The following is a 26,089-nucleotide window of genomic DNA, read 5'->3' as shown; positions in this document are numbered from 1 at the left end:
ACTTAAAGACATCAGTAGGTGCATAATGAACTTTGGAAAAAAAAAATAGATGAGAAGTTTTGCTACCTAACTTACAGGTAAAACTCTTTTAAAGTTGTTTTGAAATGAAATCAACACAGTTTGCAGGTATACAAATTTTAGAAAACACCTTCATACCCCAGGGTAAACATCACAATTCCTTTGAAAATGCACTGTCCACAACACCATTACAGCATTTCATACATTAGCTTGAAAAGGCAAAATAAAACAAGAAAAACCACCCCAAAAAGAAAATCAACGTTTTCCACATTCATACAATTTATTACAAAACTTCAACAAAAAGTAGTGCTATGGTATATATAAAAAATCAGTACATGCCATCGCTCAGCTGACAGATAGAAATGCCTGTGACAAATTTTTGCCATAAATTCTTGAGACCTGAAGCCAAACCTCCAGAGGCATCCACACAAGTTGTTGGTGTGTGGAGTGTTTATGGTGTGTTAAGGCACGGCGATTTAGGAAAGTCAGCTTTTTCCAATCACTGGTGAATCATCAGCATTTCCTACATTTTCTCATACATCATACAAATGCAAATCACCAGAGATGAAGCTTCAAAAGCAACAAAAGCACAGAGGAAGTTCTGAAAAACTGATACGATACATAATAACCTAAAATGGCAGGTGAAAGTTATAATACTGTGCAAACACACATACGTTTACCATAAACAGGCCACAAAGTCTTAGTATTAACCACAAAACTGTTCAGAACAACCTAGCAGATAAATGATTAATTCCTTAAACCCACCACAATGACTAGTCCAAACAGTGTACTCTTGGCAGTTTCTGAATAAAAAGGAGGATAATAAAAGAAGGATAATAAAACCACGTTGGTAAGTATGAAGACAGTGTTACGAAATGAATCAAAAAAGATACACTATAAGTTGAATAACATTGATTATATAAAACAAGCAATTTTACAACACGATCTTCAGACTTTGTGTTTGTTTTAACGCAGGTCCTGGTCTGTGGCATCCAGCTTTTGCATTTGAACGTTACCACTCGGGCAAAGAAAAGAGAGCACCCATCCACTTAGAGAACCGTATGCTGCTGGAACAAAAGTGGAAAACAGAGCATTAGAAAGGACAAACTCTCGGCACTGTCAGAGCACTGGGGCTGTTGGAGCCCCTCTGAGCAAAGCAGCATAATCCAGGGAATGGGGAGTTTCAGTTCCTGCAGCACAGGCACCTGCATTACAACTAGATCAGCTGAGCAGTTTGGTCCTAAATATTTATCCCAAATGTCCAATAAGAGCTTCTAAATGAGAACTTATTTTTAGCTACATAGTTTCTTAGGCACCCATACCCCCCTCTCAGCCTGCAAGAACACAAGGAGAGCATTACAGCTCCTCTCAAAAATCCTGCACACAACACATCGACCTTGGCCTGTTCTGTGAAACATTATTGCTTGCTGAGGGAAACAAACCACTCAGCTAAACAGGGCTAGCAGTAAGCAGCAAGCTTGACATCATGCACCAACACTGCTAAGGTAAAGCAGGAAAGCAGACATTTTTTCAAGCATTCATATATCAGTGTTCCCGTGGCTGGAAAAAAAAAAGGGGGGATACTGGTCTGTAATTTCAAAAATAACTATCAGTTTTGGATATTTCTACAGTTATTGCCAATCAAAAAGGCTGCTATGAAGAAAGCAGAATGCCAGCTTTCCCTGAAAGTTGACTCTTTCTTAAGAAGTTGTGGCAGATTTGGAACTCGGAGGATACACCTCAAATTCTCCAGTCCCAAAAAGACTCATTCCTTACAGAAAAAGTCAGTTTAATCTAAATGCTCTTTTCTGGAGAAAATAGAATTATTCTATAAAACACTATTGTGCCAACTTACTTGCAAAATACACTGTAACACTCATTCAGACTACAGTGGGGATAAAGAGCAATGTGCTTTGCTCTTCGCCCTTCTCACTGGAGTTCTGTTCAATACACAATTCCTTCTCATTTTAAGGAGCCCATCACTTCTAATAACAACTAAAACAAGCAAGCAAGCAATAAGGCTTTAAAGCCAGAGTCCATAAATTGCTAAGCAAATCTAATACTCAAATTCAAACTCAACCTGTTGTGCTACACTGCTACTTTGAGTTGGAAAGAGAAACTAAACCAAGTTTCTGCCACTGCCTGCCCAACTCTAATCTGTTACAGAAGATACTCAAGAAGAAACTGTAATTCATGTTTCAGACTCACAAAAAGACTGGAATTTCCAATAAACATGAAGGCTTGGGTTCTGAGCACAGCTGTGCATTGATGTTAGCAGCATTAGCTACATGATACCCACATTTTATAAGCTGCAGAACACACTTGGGTAAAGTATGCTTGTGTACTTTTAATGTGGATTCATTTCACTGCTCTTTCTTCCTCATCTTGTAAGGCAATATTTTATGATACAATTAGGTTAATACTATTCTTGATAAGTTTGACCTCCAGCTTTACTAGACCAACCTTACAGCCCCCCATGTTCATTTCACCAACATAGAGTTAACAAATGCCTCCATCTGCAACGTGAGTTCATACCATCATTGAATAAAGAGGGTATTTCTCCAGTGTGCCATTAAAACAAAACTCTCTCAGTAAGCAGCATAACTAGCAAGTACTACACCTGCACCTGATCCAGTGGTCACATAGCTCGGAATCCTGTATTTATGAAGATTTTGAACACCTTGTAAAGGAAATGGGTTTGTCTCCCCCTCAGCTCTTCCAAGAAGACCACTACAATTCAGAGTGACTTGGCACCTCTGTGTTCACTTCTGAACTCCAAATGAGAGAAATTTGCTTGATAAGCAGCTACAGTTTCTCACTCACCTCAATTGTTTTTCTTCAAATAGCACCCATTTTATGATAACTACAGCCCTTTGAGTGTCCCATCATCAGCAAGAACTTTGAGAAATGGCATCTTTCCAAAAGGCAGAGGAGTACTGGATGACACCAGTACTCTGCTGTAGGTTTTGACTCGGTTCATCACCACACCCCAAACATTTTGGTTTTCTGGTGTTTCAGTCACACTCTATTGACTTCACTGCTTCAAATTTGTTCCCTTTCCTTTGGTACTCTGTAGCAAGACCTCAGACTTCCCCAAAGCAAACATCATCAGCCAAGTTCACAGTAAGTTACAAAATTGGCCTTTAAACTGATTACCAATGCTCATCAGTTAAATATGTCAATAGGGGTGATAACCACAGAGTCACATCTACATACCAGGATCCAAGCTTCAAAATTATTACAAATGTTCCTCTGTTTCTTTAGGAAAAAGTGGCCCTGATACATTTTCAGGTTCTCCATGTTACCATAACATTTCCAACAGAAGTCTGTTCTGTAAAGGTGGAAAAACTTGTGCCAGCCCATTAATGCAGCGCTTGCTGAACAACTCCAGTCAGAAGAGGTGAGGAGAGCTGGACACTGGCAGCACTTTCCTGGTCTAGTTTCTAGCCAGAGAAACATTCACTGGCAGTGCCAGGCAGTTGTTACAAATACTACAAATTTGCCCAAGCTTCACATTCCCTAGGCTCTCAATTTCAGCTGCCAAAAAACTACAACATCATCTCTACATCCTCAAATGACATTTCTCATCAGATCAATTCAGCATTCAGCAGCATCGTTTTAGAAGGCTGGTTGCTATGACAGTGCTTTGTGTTGTTCTGTTAAATGATGTCAATTCATTGGTAGAAAAAAGGAGCTGTTTGGTGTCTTTAGCACTGTTCTTATCAAGACCCAGTTAATGTGCTCAGGAGGCTTTAAAATACTTGTGGAAATCACAAGCTATACTAAAAGAATTTTCAACATCCTACAGATATTTTAAGTGCAAGATGCTTCGGTTTCTTTTTTGTCTGAACATATTTCCCTAACTATAACTACATTTCCAGATGGCTGTATTAGCATTCCACAGCCTGGTTTCTGTTACTGATTTGTCCCAGTATGATCTTGAAACTGAGTGAAGACAGACAAATCAGATTTGTAAGAATAACAAGAGGAAAACAGATTGCAGAGAGATACATTTTGAGAAGCACAGAAGGAAAAGGAAGAAACATCCACCAATAACCATTTCACTTGGTATAATTATTCCAGCTTTTCATAATAATTGCTCATCAAGTTCAGAAACTAGTAAATATGCTATTGGAGTTACTGCAGGCTTATTTCAAAAGCATTTAATATTTGAGCACCCAAATAAAACTAAACATGTTTTAGGTTTTGCTATCTTATTCCTCCCTTCCATCTTTCTCTTCAATCCTTCATGTGAACTGTCAAATATAAGAACCAATATATTCCTACACTTTATAGCAGTGTCTTGTGTTTTACAAGAAAAAACAAAGCCGAGAAAGATTAGCAAGGGGTGTATATCAAAAGTCAGGGTAAAAAAATTGTTACTGCTTATTCTAAGAATATTCTGGTGTCTAGCTGTGCTCTCATTGCCTGCTCCACCTGCACACAGAAGCCATTAAATGTTTAGAGGAAAGAGACAAAAGCGTAAGTCAACACACCTTTGTCAGGGCTGCACTCAAAAGATCTTAATCACCACAATCTGTTCTCACAGGCTTTTGTCAGAAACTGCAGTTGCAAACAGGAATGACCAGTGTGCCAAAATCATCTTCCTTTCCTACCTCTAACCCAGTCTTCACCAGAATTCATCTTCATTCCCTTTCAGGATTCTACTTCTCCACAACATGAAATCTGTCTGCCGTCTCTGGAAATTCTGAATGTATTTCCTGCACCTAATTTTTGCCTTTGTCACTCTCCTTAGTCTTCTCTTACTCCAGCCTTGAAAGTAAAGGAAACTTCTTGAAGTGAACACTCTCTTTGCTCTTTCCATAAAACCTTTAAAGATGGCCCTATTCAAAAGGGATAAGGCAAACCAGATCTTCCAGTCATCCCATCTGTGTAGCACTTTGTGGTAACACAGACTTGTCAGCCTTTTTGGCAAGAATTTGAATTTAGCACTTTTTAATCATTATGCAATGCTTCTCCCAGAAAACCCCAAAGCATTCAGCAATCTCCTCCCCACTCCAAAATACAACTGAAATCAGAAGTGGGTATTTCACATATTTGGATATTAACACATTTCATTACCCTGCTGTTTATTCTCCAGCTCTTAACTATGAAGGTCTTCATACCATACCACACCCCACTTTTCCCAAAATACCTGAAAACTGTGCTTTATGAAGGGGAAAATATTTTAAGAGACTTTTGAAGAAAACACAAAAATTAAATATGTATCCAAAATAAAAGGGAAAACATTAATTTTTACATAAACTCTCTGTTTATAAAGTCACATATATTTTTCAGCACAAAGTAAGGGTGCAAAAGAGCAATGGGAGGAGAGACTGTGCTTTCAGTGATCCTTCAAAGTTCTTGTAAAACTAGAACCTAAGAGATGTTCAAGATAAACTGCAATAGAACAAAAATATTAATATCAGCTACATTTAAATTTGTTGGTAGTTTGGCTCTGTTAACCACTGTGTTAATTACAAGTTTCCTGGTTTCTCTAGAAATAGTGATTTCAATAAAATACGGCAAATAAATCTGATGGGAATGGTGGAGGCTGAACTCATCACTCCTCCTAGGTTGCAAAATCAGTTAACATGCATGAGAGAAACTTCCCTAAGGCTAAGCTCTGGATGAGGATTCCTTTCCACATGCTGCCAGGATCATATAGCAACATCCTGGTTTAGGAGGACTGCATCTGCAGTTCTGACTGCATACGGGGTAACAATAAAAAAAAAAAATCAATCTATCTTTCACTCTCTCTCTTAAGGGTAACAAAACCAGAAGTTCAAAATCTTTCCTGAAAGCAATCTGTTAAACATGATTTTCACAGCAGCTGCAGAAATGTAGCTTAGCAAATTCCAAAGTAACAGCAGGACCTCCATGTATGAGGATCTCATTGAAATCCTTCTCAAAATCATCCACACTCAAGTATTTCAGCCCAATTAACTTCATCTCAAGATTTAGTTCAAATCACAACAAGACCATGGGAACACTCAGTTAAATCTGCAAAGTCTCCTGCTTAACAAACAGAGTGGTCCAAGCTGCACTCCAGATTAGCAGGGTGAGGTATCTATAGAAGAACATTTCCCTTGGACAGACATGAGCAAGCTCAGAACTCTGTTTACTTATGTAGCCATGGCTGCAAATTCAGCCAGGGACAAACCATGCTCCAGTTCCTTTTTATAATGACCATATCCAGTATTGCCAGAAGCTGTGAAACACAGGGCCATTTCTGGGGCCATTTCTGGCTAACCATTAGTGGGAATACTACATCCCATCAGTCCTCAGATACTGATTTCACAGCAAAGGCAGCACCTAGGAACTGAGGAAAGAAATCTCAATTTAATTGTACCCCTTGCCATCCTCTGCCATGCCAACAACAACTGTGGACAAGGGTAGACTTATGGTGTGTTTTTCTTATTGAGTATCAGTTTGAAAGTGCCATGTGATTAAACATGATTTTTAACTCCTACAAAGAACTGAGCTCCTTAGCAAAAAACAGTAACAGTAATTTACACTAAAAAAGTGTTCCTACACCAAATAACCATTTCTACAAGTGGTAAGAATTTGGCCACATGACAACAAAATCACAGTGAAAACTTGGAACCTTCAATTCAGACTATAGTATTTTACAATACTGAACAGGCTGCAAAATGACCAGCTCCTCTCCAGGGAACGAGAGCTTTCTGTCAGACACTGCTTTCACAAACACTGTGTGGTCAGCCACAAAATTATCCTCAATGTTTAGATTTCCAACTCTGGGAAAATATATCTTAGTATGGAAATTGGAAATCATGACGTGAAGACTCCTCCATCTGCAACAGTTGAAACTGTGACAGTAAGAAACCTGGGACTGAATTACTTATTTCCCCTTAAGTACTTCACTCAAAGATAACAGTGCCCATACCAGTAAAACCATCAACTTCTGCTTAAGTGAGAATCCAATGAAGTTTATTTCTTAATTATTTTTTCTTCTTTTTATGTAAACAGGAAGACTAAAGGTTCAAATAAAGGCAACAAAAAAATCTCCTTATTTTAGGCTTGGAATGTTGGCAGCTGACACAAGGTCATAAGGGATAATATAATCCATTTTATTCAAGCTTTACATTCCACAAGACCAGCAATCACAACTAGAGTATTAAACTGAAGTATTAAGCAATAAGACTTCTCATATCCTTCCATTTTTTGTTCTTGCATTTAAAAGAAAAATTCTACCAGAAGAAAGAATATGTGCTACAGGAATTTTTTTCTTCACTCACTCTGATCTCCCCTAATACATCACACATATAAAGGGAGTATGTATTCAATACACCTGAACAAAATTCTGTCTGGCTCTTTGAGAAAACTGTTAAAAACTCAGCAGCCTACATACCTCAAAACACAGTATCTTTTGTTTACATATCAAATTAACTTTCTGACCAGCTTGTGCTAACAGAAGCAAAGCCTGATGATCCAAAAGTAAGGCACTGAACAGAAGGATTTACAGGTCTTAAAAACAGCTGGACGATAACACTGGAATATATATTTTCTAGTCTAATCATGACATCACTTTTTCCTATTACATACAATAAATGCACGGCCAAAGTGCAAAATTAACAATCATCATTGCCAAAATCTTATGTAAGAGGTGAAAACAAGTCAGAAGAGAAATACCTGATGCATCCAGATGCTAAACACCTTAGTCATCACCAGGCTTCATCCTCATCTGGGCTTGCATCTGGGCAATCATCTCCTGCATGCGGCGCAGCTGGAAGAGAAAGACACCCCAGTGGTCACAACAATTTCATGAGAAGCCCAAAAAACCAGGAAACCTTAAAACTTTTTTTTTTTTTTCCCATGACAGCATACAGATCCTATTTTCCTCTTCACAAAAATTCACATAACTGAATACTTTGGTTTTCTCCATCTCATATCCTTCAGTTCAGTACATCTAACTTTCATGAAAGATTTGTAATACTTATAAGGAAAATTAAGCAACAGAATCCAAATCTTTTGAAGCCAGCTATGCTTGCAGACCTATGAATCAACATTTAACTCGTAATAAGGAAAGCATGTCCTTTAGGTGTGCACAGAGCTACACCTGAGTGTAGCAGCTTTGTTCTGATACAGGTGCTCAGAGCATAAGATAATGTAGGAACATTCATCCTGTGACTATCAGAGAACTCTGCAAATTTTTAGCAGTAGTAACAGCCAAACATGAAAACAAGACTTAAAATCTATTTCAAAAGAGAAATAAAAAGATGTTTATAAACTGTGGAATGCCAGACTAAACATATTAATCATGAATATTTTTTTCATCTAAACAATTACTTTTCCTGGAAAAAACTGTTTTCTTAAGGCATTTTCTTATAACACTTAAAAGTTGGTTTCCATTTAATAAAAGGCCACTTATACATAATGCTTTATTGCTAGTTGTTTTTTCTAAAAAAAAAAAAATAAAAAATTAGTCAGAACAAATGTTCCTGAGACAGAAGAAAGAACACTAATATGGATTTTCAAAGTATATATGCAAATGCCTCTAATTTGCTTCACAAATGACTGGGTACTTCCTTCCAAATGCAGGTGGGGAAGCTCCACATACAGAACAACAAGAGCCCCATTTTACAAAGTGGGAAGGAAATGGGCTGCTATTTCCATGCACGCTATATAACCTATGAGTCCACCTCAAACCAGAGATCATGTAGAAATCTGAGGCTTGTAAAGCAATTTCTCCTTTTTTTATTTATGTAGAGAAGTGCTTTCATTTCTTTTCAAGGGGGAAACTAACTGATAAAACACTCTGTTTAAACAATTATACTCTATTTTCATCCAGTAAGCCACATTAACTATTGTGATTCTTGTTACTCCACCAGGTTCAATACAAAAGAACCTGAGACAAAGGCTAGAATATATGCATGTGGTGTTGAGCTGTTGTTCTATGTTGTTTAAAATAATCCAACAAACAGAAAGAAACATCACAGAACAAGAAAAACTAACTGCAGGTACCTATACCACTTTTTCTTGCCTGCACTTAGATACAGATTTAGGAAAGAGTAAGAAACAGAAGATTAACTAAAGAGTAAAAAAGATTGCAGCACAGCCAGCAGTACCAGAGCTTGTTAAAAACTCACTGGCTTATGTACTTATCCTCTTGCTGCAGCAGCACAGGGTTCAGGAGAGGCTAATTCAGGTTCCTGTGACTGCTGCAGAGATGCCCTCTGACAAAAGGAGATTCTCACAGGAACAGCATGAAATACAGCATAAAATACAGTTAAGTCTGTGAGGATTATTATAAACCCATCTGCATCTTTCTGCTTAGTACTTAAAACAAAAAGCTGCTGATCAAAAAGATGGCATAATGTTGCAGGAAGGAGGAAAAAGAAGAAGAAAGTTCCCCAAATGTGTGCTGCATTGATTTCATGATACAAGAAAAAAGAAAAGCTTCAAAGATCAACTTGTAAATATGTAAGACACCTGGTCTTTTGAACTTTCTCACTGCAGATCTACCATCAGAATAAAACTAGCTTTTTGTAAGCTCTCCTACTTGAGCTTTCCCAAGAGCACTCCAAACTGAGCCATGAAACATTACCAAAATAGAAACCATTCAGTAATCACAGGGGGAGATACTGCTGCACACATATTATGGTGATTGTTCAAATGCAGAATTTTGCCAATAGCCAACATTATATTTTAAGACTTAAATACAGAATTGAGAATTGCATTTCCTTAATTTTAACTGATAAAAATATGCACATAGCACAAAATAAATCAGATGCTGCATATGACACAAAGATAAGGTAACACAAAAGCCCAAGGAAGCCTACTCTGCTCTAGTGTTAAGAGTGTAAAAGATTTTCCTTTTCCATCCTCGTGGTGTTTTTGAGACCTACTGGCGAAGTCTCAGTCTTTTCCAGTAGGCAAGGAATGGCAAATTTCTGAAGCTAGTTTAGAATAATTCAGTATAAAACCTTTCAGGCACAAGGTCTGTAAAAAAATTGAGGCATATTGTTTGAAAATTAAAAAAAGGGAATCAAGCTCTATTATGCTCAAATTGTAACCATGCCAGTCTCTTCAAAAATTCATCTTTGAGTGGAGGACAGGATATAAGAGCTGTTCCTCCACATTGCACTACAAACAAAACCAGTTCGTGGTCCCCTTACTGGACCTACTGAATAGACAAAAAAAACCCCCTCTGCTCTTAATAAAGGAGACTGTAAAAGAATCACACCAAAGACTTAAATTGATGTCATGTCATTCCCTTTGCTGTTGGGGACTGCAAGCAACACGGGCAGAGAATGACTTTGATTTTGCTCAGCAAAGTCCTCTCACTTGCAAGAGCAGCATTGATACATTTGTGTTCAGCCCCTAAAGAACAGATGCTACAACATGACAGCATAAAGCCAATGCACATCGTGAGTGGAAGGAAGCTAGGAAACAATGTTTGGAAATCTGTTAAAACAAATAATTCCTGTGAATTCTCAGATAACAAAAGGCAAAAGAATAAACATAACCTTGATATAAACGCCCCTTAGTTTACTTATGTCAGGTTTACAATGTAGTTCAAACGATCATGTAACTACTGCAGCAAATCAGAAAGGAAACAAACATTTAAAATGAGAGCTAAGGTTACAGAGTTAAAAGTGAACCATACATGTGGTTAATAGTCTCCACACCCTTAACAGAAACCACAGACACACAGCTCTGGGGTACCTACAGAATTTCATATAATACCAACAGACACTATTCCTGTTTAAACAACGTGAACAGCTTCTCAGTGACCAATATGCAGGTATCACAGGAGGAGAAATATTAATAAATTAACAGTATTTACTTCCCACTGATATGTTTCCCCTCTAGCAAGTCTGATTATTCCTGCCCATGCCTTTACATCAGAAAGGCATAAGTGAAGATGCTGCAAGAACAGGGAAGATGGAAAACTGCAGACAAAGGATTTTCTAGCAAATGTTCCCATAAGAGTTCTTTTGATTAAAAATACTTCCAATATCAAAGAACACAAGTAATTTTGTTAACTGAAAACAGGAAAAATATTCCTGACAATTTGAAAATGGGGCTACCATTAAGATAAATGTCTTCCATAGGACACGTTCACGAAGAGCAGAACTCAGGCCACAGCCATTGAGCTGTGCATGCACTGTTCCTTCAGAACAGTGAAGGAACTGTTCCTTCAAAAAACAGCTAAAAACAAGAAAAAAGCAATTGTTCAAAGAAAAAAAAAAAAGGCACCAAACATTTGCATTGTAATTCCTCAGAGATTCCCATTGCTAATTGGGGTTTTCTTCTTAGGAAGTTCTCCAGGACTAAGACTGCACACTTCACAAGGCAAGGCTGAAGCATTCTGCCCCTGCACTGGGCAGTAACATCCCATAAAACATTAAACTTTAGACCTGTTTTTATTTTCCTCAGATCTGCAGGTCTTCATCAGCAGTCATGCTGTCTCTTCCCATGGAAGTCTGCCCCTTCCTCTCAAGACAATGCTTTCCCAAACCCCAGCAGCAGCAGGCAGTTACCTGCACACATCAGTCCCATCCTCACTCCCCACAGGGTCACTGCTGGCCCCCAGCCTGGCAGCCCCGCTGCTGCTCCCCCTCCTGACTCCCACACTAACCCAGGGCTCTTTATCTCATCTGCCAAGGGTTACACACGTTCAGAAAGTGGAAGGACAGAGAGAAAACAAGTTCAACATTGTGTTCATTCTGTTACATACAGCCCACTGCTGACTCCACTGAAAACAGAAGTGTGGAAAGATTTGCCCAAAGTCTCAGGGTAGCTCACTAGAGAAACCCAGAGGAGTTTATTCCTTGCTGTTTTCATGTAATCACAGCACTAACAATTTTTCTGGAAGTATTACCTGTCAAAACCTTCAAAGGTTTTTATTGACAAGATGTCTTCAGAGTAGGAAAAATATGGCACAAAACTACAAACTTTAAGTTTGTGCCCATTACACTACAACATCAAAATAATCTGTTCTGCATCATATTCACAGTAAAGTGCAAGAATATCTTTATGCCTGTTTGCATTTTCCAGCTCTAAAAAAACAGGTTATCACTTGCAAATGAGCAAATGCACAATGAGACTAAGCAATAAATCCAAAATGACAGATTAGCAATCACAAATTGGCTGAACTGGGGACCATATCCTTTGGCATAATAAAAGACCATTTAGCAAAAGTGATGCCTTGATAAAGATGATCCTGGCACTAGTTCAAGCATTCATTCCTTCCAAGGTTATATAAACCTCACAAAACTGTAAATAGAACATCAAGCACCGTTACTGATGGGAATGCAGAACAGGAGGGGAAATTGATATTTGTTTTCTCTGTGAAGGCCATGGAATGCAAGCCCATTTCCTCTGTGCCTCTTTTCTCCACAGATTTTTCCCAGTCTGAACCTTAGAGATGATTTGGAGATGAAGGGACTTCATACCAGCTTATCTACAGAAGATTCAGCAAAGCCTCTTGATCTCTTTGGAACAATAGAATGCAGAAGTTAAAAAATGTATTTGTTTTTTCAAGTTCTAACCTAATCCCCCGCAACTTCAGCAGCAATTATTCAGAGATGATTAGACCCAGAGGAAACTTTCAAAGACTGTCCCCTGAGAAATTCAAAATTTCATCCCTTTAAGCCATGTTATATAAAAGACACATTACATATTTATATACTGGTCTATTCCACTCTATGTCAATGCATAAATATTATATATATATATATATATATATATATATATATATATATATATATAGTTTCCAGGGAAAATATTTATTTATAAGAGACTTTTTTTGAGACATAGGTCTTAAAACAAATAGTTCTACAAGAATACACAAGATTCTACTTAACTACTAGGCATGTACAATTTACATAGCTCAAATAACAGGAGAAACAGCTATGACAAATTCTCTAAGTCTACTTGTCTGCTTGGAATCATTAATGAAAAATAGAAAAAACAAACAATATTTTCAAAAAATGCTCTTGACTTTTTTGAGGTATTCAGTATTGCTGGCTATCAGCTGATGTGCTCCTGTTGCTTTGCACATGCCCCAGTAAATGGGAGGCAGTTAATTTGTGTAGAGAGCACTTGCAGAAGTTCCACTCTTGTATTTGCACAGTCATCAAGTGTGCTCATGCTGCCGAAATGCAGTTATATAGTGCTAAATATGCAGCTCACTCAATTTCCAGTAATTCATATTATTAACTACTAATTATGGTGATAATCAGCTGCTTCTGTATTTCCTTATAGGAAAATTTTTTCCTATTTATATCAACTTGCCAGGGTTAGCCAATAGCTAACCAGGGTCAACTATTTTTAAATATGGATGCTATAAGGAGAAAAGGAAATGCACAGACCAAAGTAAATTTCAAAAATTTCCATGTATGGGAATCAATTTTCCACCTCAGAAACACACAAAACTGTTTGTAGTTTTTAATTTTTTTATTACAATCATTGCACATGTGTAATGATCTTTCCTGCAGTTATGGATGTGGATCCATGCTGAATTGGATAAAAGAAGGGCAAAAAGAAAAACCCACTACCTTAAAATTGGCAGCAAGTCTTCAGTTTTCACACTGCAAGTAGTATAAGCACTGGCAGCGTACTGCTAGAATTTAAATAGCAGGCTAAAATTTTCTGAGTCTCTACAACTTCAACATAAGAATACTAAGTTAAAAGGCCTAGTAATAACTTGGAAACAGAGTGAGAAATCAGGGTTTGAAAACAGCAATTTCATAAACTGACAGACACAACAAAAATACTATGATGTAAGTCAAGGTTAAGATGCAAAAACACATGTATTAATTATATTATGGGTTTTTTAAGACTCAAGAGCCTATTTCTACTCCATAGCCACAAGACATAAGAATAAATTTACTGGTAATGCGCTTGCATTAAGCACCTGCACGTCTGAAATGACATGAGACTGCCAGTCTATCCCACTACAGCAGGCAGCATGTGTAGCTGACAAACATAAATTGATTTTAATACTTAAATTAGCAAATATCCTTATGGAAAATTAGCACCCAAACAAAAATGATAAACATTCTGCCTACAACCAATAGTGCACACACTGTCTCCCATCCACAATGAAGTGACTATAAACAAAACACTGTAAAGGCCACTTGTGTGGTCAGGTTATGCCTGCCATTTTGCACAACTCCAATCCTACCTGCCACAGACAGTAGATAATGCAGAAAACTGAAATTGCAACTTAGCATGTTATATTAAAGAACAAGTTCTAGAAAGTTCCTCTTACCTCAGCCTCTTTCTGCTGGAGGATTCTATCCTTGTCTACCACTTCCTCTTCAACAGGCCTATTGAAGAATGCATTGACAGCATAAAATACAGAAGTAAAAATCTCCAAGAACAGATTCAAGATTCATATTTCAATTAAAATAACATCATCAAAGTCTACATTCTTCTATACAGGCCAAATTAGGACATTTTAAAAATCATGATGCCCTTTTGTAAAAGGCCATCTTTACCTCACAGACTCCTGCTAGTCACTCTCCATTTCTTAAAATCTGATTTCTTTACTGTTATATGGATTATTTTTTTTTTTTTTGCAATTTACTTTAATGAAGATATTTCCTTCACTATCTATGCATGGTACAAAAATCAACCACTAAAAAGCTGTGTAGGCTATTTCATTTCTTCTTTAACATCAAAATGCTTTGCTGAATACTTGAAGACCAAGTGGAATGTGCACAAGACTAAGTTACTATCCAAAAAGAAGCAGCAAAGGCTGTTGTGGGCTTTTTGCATTAAGCTGGCAAGGACAACCTTGCCAAGAATTTAAAAATATATCATGAACTCCATAAAACACACAAATTATCAGAAAAGATTGTTTGGTCTAAACTTCTCTCTTTAGCTACATATGAAGGAGCAAGAGAAGCAATACCTCCCTAAGCAGATAAACTGGGGCCTATTGAAATTTGCCCACTAGCATTCATTTTCTTCAAGCAGACATCATTACATAAAACCTATCCTGCTTGCAGGCACCTTCTTCCTGCACATTCCAATGAAAATCATAGAGAAAAGAGGATTTAAGTTGTTTATAAGCACAGCACTTCACTATATATAATTCCTCTTCAAGAAGAGCATTTCATACAAATTTCTGAATTCCACAGATTGAAATCTCATCAGAAGTAATTGCTTGCAGGTGAGATTAGTTAGGAGGAAGAGCAAGCCCCCTGTCAGTGGGCAATGAGGAGCAGCAGAGCCCAGGGGCATCACACACTTACTTGCCAGTGCGTTTTAGCCTCTCAGAACGGAAGTTCTCATAATGCAAGTCTTGGGTCACCTCCTGCAGGTCCTGCATGTGTGTCCTAGAACAAGCAAAGGGCTATTGAACACTCAGCAAAGCAAAGAAAAACACCCTTTTATCTTTTGTTTCTGTTTTATCTAATGGATGTATTTTCCAGAAAAGTAAATCCTTACAGACTATGCTAGCCAGAACTCTGCTTTTAAGTTCATTGATCTTTAATTCATTCCTAAGTACCCCACCAATATTATTCAAAGACCCAAAATATGCTGTCCTCCTCTTGGTCATTAATTATTTCAGATGAGTTGTTTATACCAGTTTGCAGTGTTAAGAACAGTAATTCAGAAAGATATTTTAATTCCAAAAGTATTTTATTACTCTTAAGTCCTGTCAAACATAGTATGTTACTGGGAACTAGGTGGAGCTGCTTGGCTCACACAACAGATGACATTGCTCAACAATTTCCAATTGCCAAGAAAAAAAAAGGAAAACCCACTTGCTCCCAGTGCCCAGCAGAGGGCAATCCCTGCCCAGTGCTGAAGGAATATGGAATGACACAACGGAATTCATTTCCAACAATAGCCAAACATCGTCTTGAAAAAAAAAAATCACTTAAAACTATTTACGCAGGCAGAATATCCGTATTGGCTAAAATCATAATGGGGTGGGGTATCATATTTAACAAAGGATTTCCATGCTGCCAAGAAAATTGCACTTTGCTTTTGGAATATTCTTCACTTTGAAGAGTATTTTAAAAGCCTCTATGCCCCACCAACTGCACAATAACAAAACTTCAGTTGGTATGTACAGCCATCAGATCAGTTCACATAAGGCATAAAACCATCACATATATCTGACAACATAAAATACAGAAAATATTTCCTGAATTGAGAGATCAGAGGGTGCAGCAGGAAAACAAGCTGCAGGGGACTAAAATCTAACTCTACACTGGCATCAGGGCTAGTTTTAAATTAAGGAATTAAGGTTGCTATAGGTTTTTGGTCACTGTGGCAGTTACGTCACCACAGGAGATGGGATCATTTTACCATTACTCACACCAGCATTGTGCGCAGCTTGAGGAAATCATTGTGCTCTGGATTTTCAACTTCAACAACTCCCCAGGGGTACAGGCGGCCTCTGATTTTTTTCCCCTTCACTTCAATAAGTTGATTGGATCCAATAACAGCAAAGGGAATGCTAGCCTAGTTGAGATGGAAAAAACAAGTTACTGTTTTGATTTTTGGTTAGTTAGTTCTTGTATTTTGCTTTGTCTTTCTTTTAAAGAAAGCATAACAATTCAAGAACAGGCAAGACGGGGAAAAGAAATGTTGCCAAACACTTTACTAAAACCCTCTCACATCAGAAAACCAACAAATTCCATTCTAGGCAATGCAACCTCTCCTTATGAGCACCTGTAGCTGTGTTAGAATCAATTTGTTTTAACAGAGGCCCAGAAGGAAATGACGCTTCACTTTAGGAACAGTGGACTGTTGTTAAAGTACAGTTTGGGCATAATGTGTCATCTGACATAACATGGAGAACAGCCAACAGAAACATACTTCAGATTCAGAGTGAAGTAGCTAGAAAGAGAATTTCAGACACATTCTTCAAACACCTTTGTAAGCACAAAGAGGAAATTACTTCAGTAAAACCTTGATTATCTGCTTTAACACGAGGCAAGTTGTTAATTAGTACAGCAACCATAACACACACAATCTCTCTCCTTGCTCACATGTTAAAACATTTGAGTCAGAAAACAGACTGCAAATAATAGTTCATGGTGAACAGCGGTTTACACTTAAAAGAGGAAAGAAGACAAAGTCATGACACTCTACACTTGGGATTCTGATGAAGCAGAGACTGGAATAAAAGGGATTATAATTCAGAGTCAACGCACAAAGGCAACTGAAATTTTCGACACATTGTGAAAAGAATAAAGTACCTTTAGGCATGTTGTAGATTGAAGAACTACAGCAGCAAAATTATAAACTAGGAGTGAAACTTGCCTTTAAAACTCTAGTTTGTTCTTTAAACTCCTCATCTTCATCAGAATCTGCATCAGGGAGCTGATAAATCCTAATGCCATGTTCAGAAATCTCATCCAGAACCTGAAAGTTTGCAAAAAAGAAACTGAGGTATTCAGTTAAAAATATATGAAATTGATTAACTAGCCATCAATATTCACCTGACTCAGTGTCCAAACTGCAAAACAGCACAGGTTTGAAGATTTTTTACAAGGCACAAAAAATAAATGTATTTTTGGAAAACACAGCAGTAAATAATTTTAAAATGCCAGAAGATTTACAAGGCAAATGCAGAAGCAAAGTGAGGTTAATATGAAAAAAAGAGTAGAAATAACAAAAAGGAATTCGTTACAGAATCAAAACCACTCACCCCATGTCAAAGCATATTTTTGTGCATTTGATACATTCAAAAATGTAGAAGACAGTGCCTAGTGCCTCTTGAATCAGAAAAGATAAAAGCTTATTATCCCCTTAAACTAGAGAAAGTCATTAAAAATCCACTAAGAAAAAGACCCTGTTCTTAAACAGTTTTCTTAGTCATTAATGTCTGAGGGTAACATAAAAAAGACAGTATCTGTATTCCTGGGCACATTCTTTTCCTAATGAAATCACTGCAGGGATGAGCAGGCAGCATAAATCTAGGCCTTTGGCAGTTTCAAAAAATGGCACAAGTCAATTCCTTTTTCAAAACCAAGGAGAATATTTCTGCTGCCACACTACTAAATATACTTAAGTCAGCCCTTGTCACTGCATCAAATGCACTGACAAGAGTAACTTTCAGTAAAGGAAGTGTGGTGGTATAAGGAGAGCATCTCAGAATGCTGAGACGGATCCCTCTCCAAAGGGATCTTGGATGTTTCAGCAGACATGGGGAAGAACTGCGCAACCTTCCTAGAGCAGCAAGTGTAACCCCACCAACAGCACCTGAACCAAGCAGCTGCCCTGCTCAATGCTGCTCAACGAACTCTCAGCACAGACAAAGTTTGGGCAAATTCAGGGAGAGTTTTGAAGTAATGGCAAAAATATTCAGAGGAGCCTATGTAAGGATTTGTGATGCCATTACCGTGTATACAACTGGAAATTAACTTGGTAGCATGAAAACAAGCAGACTTCAAATAGAGAGATCTTAATGAGCCTTCACTGAGTATTGTAGGGCTCCTCCACCCTCTGTCATGATGGCAACCAACAGTTACAGAATAAATGAAAATTGTCCAACCAGAACTTGGTTATTTAACAGGTGTTCAAAAGAAAACTATTCTCCAGACTATTAGCAGAGGAAATACCATGTATGAGCCACAGCTGTTCCCTGACAATGTTTTCCTGCCAGGTATATAAACATCCCCCGCACTCACACACGCGCACACACGCAGCAAAGTACCACAAACCCCCACCTACACAGAGAGCAATATTTTATAGAGAAAAAAGAAACCTGGGAGTAAGTGTTGCCAATAACAATTAAGACATTCACATGATGACATTTAAATCAATGGATGTTACTGTTTTGCAAAATGAAAGACACCTGAATTGTCACCAAATTACAATAAAAGATGTACAGCTGGGATGGGTGAGGCAGCACTGCAGTTCGATGCCTTTAAGGAGTTGCATAAAACAAGAAAGCACATTTAACCTGGGTGAGATCTTTCAGATAAAATGCAAGTGGAACAATAACGGGAAAGCCAACAGCAAGGGGTGCTAGAATAATATATTACAGCTGTTAAACCTAGTGCTTTCCTGAAAGGAAAAAGAATTGCAATAAAAACAAACTGTATTTTATGCTCCTAACAATGAAACAGCATTTTGCTTCTTCAAATCTGAATTTTATTGGCCTCAGAGGATTCTGTGTTCCTAAAGATTAGCCTTCCCATGGGAAATTAAAAAAAAAGTCAAAATATTAATTCCCCTCTCATGAAGTCATTCTTTTGAGCATGTTTCCTTAGCACCCTTGCATGGCACAGCTTGTGAAACTGTCGTGCATTTCTTCCCACTCAAGAGTTTGAAAAAATAACTTTGAATTCCAGAAAGCCCAAACAGGAATTACTCCAAGCTGGGTTTCCTTTGCAAGCACCACGAGCTAATCTTGCTGCTTAGTCCATAGCGGCAAAACAAAAACATTTTACTTCAGATTGATGGCCAAATGGCAGAAACATCTAAAAAAAGTAAGACTTCAAGCTGCGTCAGCAAAGCAGGACTTTGATTCCTATTCTTGATTAGAGACTCTGTTGGCCAAGATGCTTTGAGTTAGAACAATATACAGTAGCTTTGATTTTCAAAGCCTTGGAAGCACATTATACATTTGACTTTAATATAAACTCAGTTTGCAGAGTGACCTTTGCCAGCAGTATAAAAATAATGAAAACTTGTTTACCTGATCTCTAACCACTCCCTTAAACTACAGATGCCCTTCATATTGTTGTATTTTGCCAGTGCATAAATGTGGTGCTCGTATGTCTAAGTCCAGACTGTTTCAAAGATTAGTTAGTTAAAAGTTAAATTCCCATTGAATTCTTTTTTAAAATAATCAATGTTCCACTTAAATGCCTCTTTCAAATCTTTCAACATTGTTCTGCTTCCAAATGCTGAACCAAAAAGTAAGCAACTATGGACACTGAGCCTGAAGCACACTGCTGAAAGGGTGAATTACAGGGATTTTACAAAAAGTAGCAGTTCCACAAACAATGTGAGATAAAAATCTTTCACAAAGTCAGTACAGTAACAGAAAAGGAAAAGCAATAAAACCTACATAATCAGCCACATTTTTGCTTTATGATTTCCCTATGAGTTCCTTCAATTCGAACACAGTGCACCTGTTGTTACCTTATAATATTTGTGGAGGAAGAAAATTAAAGTTCAAGAGCCTGGCCAGAATTTCTCCCAGCAAGAGCCAAAGGTTCTTCTTGTCTCAATGAATGGACTTTTTAAAATTTCCTTCCTCCTTTCACTTGGTTCACCATAAAGCTGCTCATTTCTGTACAAGTATCTCCTCCTCTCTTCAGTGGATGTTTGCCTGCATTGCAGACAAGTTTTATACAGTCACACTATCCCCACTTTTAACTTTCTCAGCTACGAAGAATTTGTTCCATCTCTTGGGCAGGTTTTCTCACATCACTGAGGTTTATAGAACACAGCAGCAATGCCAGCAGTACCTCACCTTGTCAAAATGTAGCTCTTCATGTGCCCACACAAACCAGGGCCACACCTGCCACTGTGGCACTGGTTCACTCAAAAAAGCACCAAACAAATCCTCTGAATTTAAGTGAAGTTCAGCCAATGTGTTGCTTTGCAGCATGATTTTCTCTATACTATTTTCCCAATAAATAAAACTGTAGTCCTTCCTCAAGAAAATAGAAAAAATACTCCCAACACAAACACCCTTGGAATAAAGATCTAATAATCATTCTGAAGGTCCACAGGAAGTCACAGGGTCACAATCAAAACTGCTATGCCACGCATGAAAATGTAATATAAAAGATACCTTATAAAATGGTTTGCTCTGGTGTAAAATACAGACTGCAATTTAGAAGTACTAATTATCCCTACACTACTCAAAGAGTAAAGCTTTAAATTTGTAAAAATTCATAGGCTTTGCAGGGTTCAAACTCATTAGACTTTATAAATTATTGTACTGGTTTTGAGTCAATTGAATGTGACAAAGCTTCTGATCTCAACAAATTTTACTGGGCCACCTCTAAGCATACATAATACAATCACACCACCTACACATTCCTTTAACAAGGTGCACAAAGTCATTCTCAATGAAAGAGAATAAACCAGAGCAGATTAAATATTTACATTCATTGCTCAGATGATGCAATAAAATGGAAATTCGATTTAAGGTTAAAGACTTGTACAACCACAAATATTGACATTATTCCAATTAACTCACTACAATGTCATATCTGGCAAAAGCTGGGCTCTCTTGGAAAGTTTTGTCAAAAAATAAAATTTCAAGATGCTGAGTAAACCTTGCAAAGCAAAGATTGATTTTAGTACCACTGTCTGGAAAGACAGACGGTCTCCACTGCAACCCTGAGTATGTCCTGGTGTATCAGATGGACACATAACCCAGCAAGAAAAATGTTCACATGTTCACACAACAACATGCATTTTCCTATAACAAGGGAGCCACAAAAGCATCCTGCTCATATATTAACCCAACTATCCTGTCTCTGTATTAGTGTTCTGTTTGTACCATGGGTGCACTTATTTTAAAAGTTTCCAACCACGTTTTGCTACAAACCAGGCAGCAGAGTGCACAACCCAAGTACCTTCTGGATGAAACTGAAGACATGCCCTCAAAACACACCTAGTGCACTCCCAGCACTAAGGGGCACTTGGGCCACTGCTCTCAGACATCTCCACTTCTCCTTTCAGGATTGTCTGAACCCTTGTTACAAACCGAGTTGCTACTGGGTGCCCCATTTGCTTAGATACATGAAGCCAAGAACAGCCACATTCTTAGCAAGTGTAACTGGCAAAGCACATCAGAATTCAGTGAAGATTTCCCACCTCACACTTCCCCAAGATTAGGTCCTTGGCCAATATCATTCACCTCTCTCAGTTTGAAAATACTTTATATTTGGCTTTAATATTGTATGGGTTGCTCTGTTCTCATGATCAAGTGTTAGACCTACTCTTCTCTTCAGCCTCTCCCTCTCCTTCAGCGTCAGGGTGTCAGCCTTGGCAATCACAGGGACAATGTTGACCTTTCCATGAAGAGCCTTCATGAATTCTACATCTAATGGCTTCAGTCTGCCAACAAGTACGGAAAAAAAAGACTTACAATAGGCATGGAATCTTGTGTTGTTTGTTTTATAACAAACCAAATGTATTACAAATTATTTATTTCAAGTGTCCACATAATATTATTTTCATAATAAATTAAACCATTAAGCTTAATGCCCTTGCTTATCAACTTGGTTGTGCAAAGTTTAAGTTGTAATTAAAACTGACTCTATATAATGAAGTGGATATTAAAAGCATTTGTTTCTGGGTTACAAACAATGCAGTACTGACTGCCTTGAAACAGTATTAAATGCAAAAGGGGATAAAGTAAAGGAGAGCACTAATCTCCATAGACTGTTTTTAATTGCTATTTGACAGGTTGGTAACTCAATTAACATTACTGCTGAGTTACCAGTTCAAGTAACAAACAGACTTATTAACCGTTATAAAGGTACAACACCCTAAAGTACAAAAGCTCAAGCTTTTTCTTACCCATGCCCAAAAGGAGAGATGAAGTAGAAGCAGCAGTGGACTCTGTTGTCTATGATGTGGCGCCTGTTCAGACCACTCTCATCATGTAGGTATCGCTCAAACTGGTTGTCAATGTAGTGGATAATTGTTTTGAAGCTGTGGTATGGGAAGAGGGAAAAAGAGAGGCATCTTACATCAGCTTTAAATAATAAGGAAAGAATCATGAAAAGATAAGAACAGAAGGAGAAACACACTCTTATTAAAAACATGACTGCTACAGAAAATTCAACTTCCTAGCATTTTATCCAGTACTGAGGAAAAATATTTTGATAATGCAAAAGGGTGTTTTCACAACAATCGCCAAGTGTCAACTTATGCCTAGAGCCAATTTCAAGTGTTACTCTGTTCACTGGATAAAAAGTTCTAGTGCAAGCTCAGAAAAAAGCACTTGGTGCTGAGACAACACAGGAACAGAAGATTGAGGATTTTTCTGCCTTTTTTTCTGTGGGTAGGGGCTGAGGATTTGTTTTTAAACTGGTTGATGAATGACATATCCCGGATATCCTCTTGATTTACAACCCTGACCCTAGAGCCAGGTTTCTATAGTTACCTATGAAAATTCTGGTATTCTGCTTGAATAAGTACAAATACATTTGCAAGTCATGCACTCAAGCATCACATGATTTATTAAGCTATTTTTGTTACCTTACAGAATTCTTTTCTGATGGCAAAGGAAAAAAAAAAACCTCCTACTTAGTTCAAGGCAATTTAAAACATTCCCTACAAAGAAGTAAATGAGCACAAAATCTGATCACAGATTAATCAGACACAGAGAGCAGGGACTAGAGAGAGAATAGAAAATAATGCATAAGAAAATAATTTGAAGCTATTTCAGAGCATGCAGACACCTGCAAACACCATTTATATAAAAGGATGCTTTATATTAGATACTGCAGGGGAAGGGAAATGAACAGCTGACATAAATAAGGTTAGGCAGATGACTGTGTATCACGATCATGTCTTAAACTACTTGAGAAAAAACTAAGCAGAATGCTTAACTTGAGAAATAGGAACATCCATATTTCTGTTGCTGAGAAAACACAAACTTGATGAGATACATTTAAGGAGGAAACAGAGCAGATAACAGAAAAGAAAATTAATAATTTGGAAAATGAACATGGAATGCTGGCAAACACTGTGATAGGCAGCAATGTTTGACCCAGAGCTGCATGGCTGCAAAGGAGATAATAAAAGAAAGTAACAAGAATGATGGAAAAGATCCTGGAGGGAATTTGACTCTTCAAAGCTAAGTAAGCTTTTGGATTGAGAAGGAATAAATCCACGGTAGAATATATACACACACACGTTTACATCATTGCAAGATTTGGCTATTCTAAGTCATATTACAGAAGACAACAAAACAAAAACTGGAATTCATTTGGCTTTGACCTTAATGCTACTCATTAGGAAACAGAAACTTAATACCTAAATGTGCTGAAACATATCAATATGGTTTTTGTTCCTGTTAATCTTCAGTACCTCTCTTAGCTGGTAAAAGGTAACATGACTCAAGACATGCAAATACTAGGACAGAAACCAAACAATAACAATGGGAAAGAACTATCACACATTTCTCTGGTAATGTAATTAGTTTACGTGCAGTTTTCTAGGTCTAACAGCTATAATTTTCTCTATAAATATGGCGTTAGTGTCCTGTACCTCCTGACTTCCAGGAAACACCTGGCTTATACCACAGTGCTGTCATAACTTAGGGGATAGCACATCCTGTATTGTAACAGCAAACAACACAAACGCTGCATTTAAGCCCACTGGGGGAAAATGAATAATATTATCAAGCTGCCAAAACCCATAATATATAACCTTAGTCAATTTAGAAAAAACAAAAACAAAAAAAAAAACAAACAAAAAAACCCCAATAAAGAGTGTGATCAGCAATATCTAACAAGTTCACCTCTAGTCTGTTTTTGTCAACCACTTTTTTGAGGCCAGATATCAAAGCAAATCTAAGCATCAAGCAATTTTTTTCCTCCCCTGATTAGATCCCCTCTCTTCTCATGAAGGATGTTATTTTAAGGACACACTTCTCTCATGATCCCAATGTACTTACACATGGAAAGATGGTGAATGCGTCAAACCTCCCACCACAAAGAATTTTGCTGTTCTCCAAACACACCCCTAAACTGATGCCATGAGCAATCCTAGGTGTGGGTCTGATCCTAGAATACAGAACTCCAGCCAGCTTCATGGAGAATCTTAATAAAAATCACCACAGTAAACTGTGGTTCACCTCCACCTTACCTTTCGTACTGTTTTGCTTACAGTAGCATCCAAAAAACAAAAATTACTTACTTCAGAAAATGTCTTGTACTAAATCTATAACAAATCATTTCCCAATCCAACACTGTTGTTTTTCCAATCCAGTAGACTTCCTGGACACACTCTTAGTAGCAAAAAATCCTTATCAATACTTTTTCTTTGACACAAAATACATAAAAACTTACGTCACCTCCCATCCCTGAAAGTCAAACTCTAAAATTTAGCCCTTTCATCAATGCACAAAAGCCCAAAAGACTAAAAGCCATTAGGGAACCTACTCAGAAGAAAGATACTTGAAACACTCCCAGCAATTGCAACCTCCTAGAGACACCATGCCAGTTTGATTTACCTGTGTTCAAAAATAACCTTAGTAAAATTTGCCACCTCAAAAATCAAATAGTCTGCACAAATTTCCAAAAACAGGGCTTTATAAATCTTGGATCATGATCAGCACTATCTACCAGTGAACCACAACTGCAGTAAATGTGCTTGAACACAAACATAAGTTCAAGAACATGAACTTGCTCCTTCCTCTGAACTACCAAGGAAGGAAGGTGGTTGCACTGGGTTAGTCTTCACTACAGCTCAAAACAAAAAGTCTGCCCATCCAAGTCCCTGAGACATCCTGTAAAGATTAAAACACTTTGTCAAAATGACACTTGCCACGGCGGAAAGGCTTTTCATGTGACATAAGTAGACTAAAGAGATACATCTTAAAAAATAAAAAGATGCAGTTAATGGTAAGAACTATTTGTTCCTTAGTGTATTTGATGGTTCGTGTCTGTCACATAAAATTACGTATAAATTGTTCTACTCAGCTCTGAATCACCACAGAATGATTCTATTCAGAAAACCTCCAAAGAGAAAGGGGAAAATCTGAACACGCAGGTCTCTTAAGAAACATCTGAGCAGAATAAACAAAGGGCATTAGAACACAATCAACAGGAAGAGCTCTCTATAACACAATGCACAGGCTGCAGAGCTCTCAGCTCCAGCGGAAGGAAGCTCTAGTCAACAATGCACAAAGTAAGCAAGACCATGATGCAGCCCAGAAAGATGCCTTTGTGTTATTCCAAAATTTCAATTTTTTTCAACTTACTAAAGTAGGAAAAGTGGAAGGAAAATAAAAATCTCACTAGAGCTTCACTTTCAGACTTTCATTAACACTGTATTACAGAACTTCACTGCCTTGACTTTTACCGTGTTCCTACATCTACACCACAGAAAAGAGAAAAACTATCTGCTAATAAGAACACTGCAGATACAT

At 37.7% G+C, this 26,089-nt stretch overlaps 1 protein-coding gene across 5 annotated transcripts in view; it reads right to left on the bottom strand.

The window, feature by feature from the left end:
* Nucleotides 1–279: 279 nt before the first annotated feature.
* The window catches only part of LOC100218025 (septin-2), a 35,157-nt gene continuing 9,347 nt past the window's right edge, over nt 280–26,089 (bottom strand). For 3 of the 5 annotated variants that reach the window (XM_012578110.5, XM_030285614.4, XM_072936187.1), the window contains 8 exons: nt 22,507–22,641; nt 21,924–22,041; nt 17,275–17,376; nt 16,325–16,470; nt 15,249–15,332; nt 14,261–14,318; nt 7,672–7,765; nt 280–1,082 (listed from right to left, as the gene is read on the bottom strand). In XM_012578110.5, the coding sequence (XP_012433564.1) occupies nt 7,697–7,765; nt 14,261–14,318; nt 15,249–15,332; nt 16,325–16,470; nt 17,275–17,376; nt 21,924–22,041; nt 22,507–22,641 (712 nt within the window). In that variant the 3' untranslated portion in view covers nt 280–1,082; nt 7,672–7,696. Of the gene's footprint in view, nt 1,086–7,671; nt 7,766–14,260; nt 14,319–15,248; nt 15,333–16,324; nt 16,471–17,274; nt 17,377–21,923; nt 22,042–22,506; nt 22,642–26,089 lie in introns of all 5 variants that reach the window. The other 2 variants (XM_002198762.6, XM_030285613.4) reach the window with 1 other exon arrangement.

Source organism: Taeniopygia guttata, chromosome 15 (assembly GCF_048771995.1).
Source record: "Taeniopygia guttata chromosome 15, bTaeGut7.mat, whole genome shotgun sequence".
Classification (NCBI taxonomy): domain Eukaryota; kingdom Metazoa; phylum Chordata; class Aves; order Passeriformes; family Estrildidae; genus Taeniopygia; species Taeniopygia guttata.
Note: the sequence above shows the minus strand (reverse complement) of the source record. Positions and strands in the feature narration are given on the sequence as shown.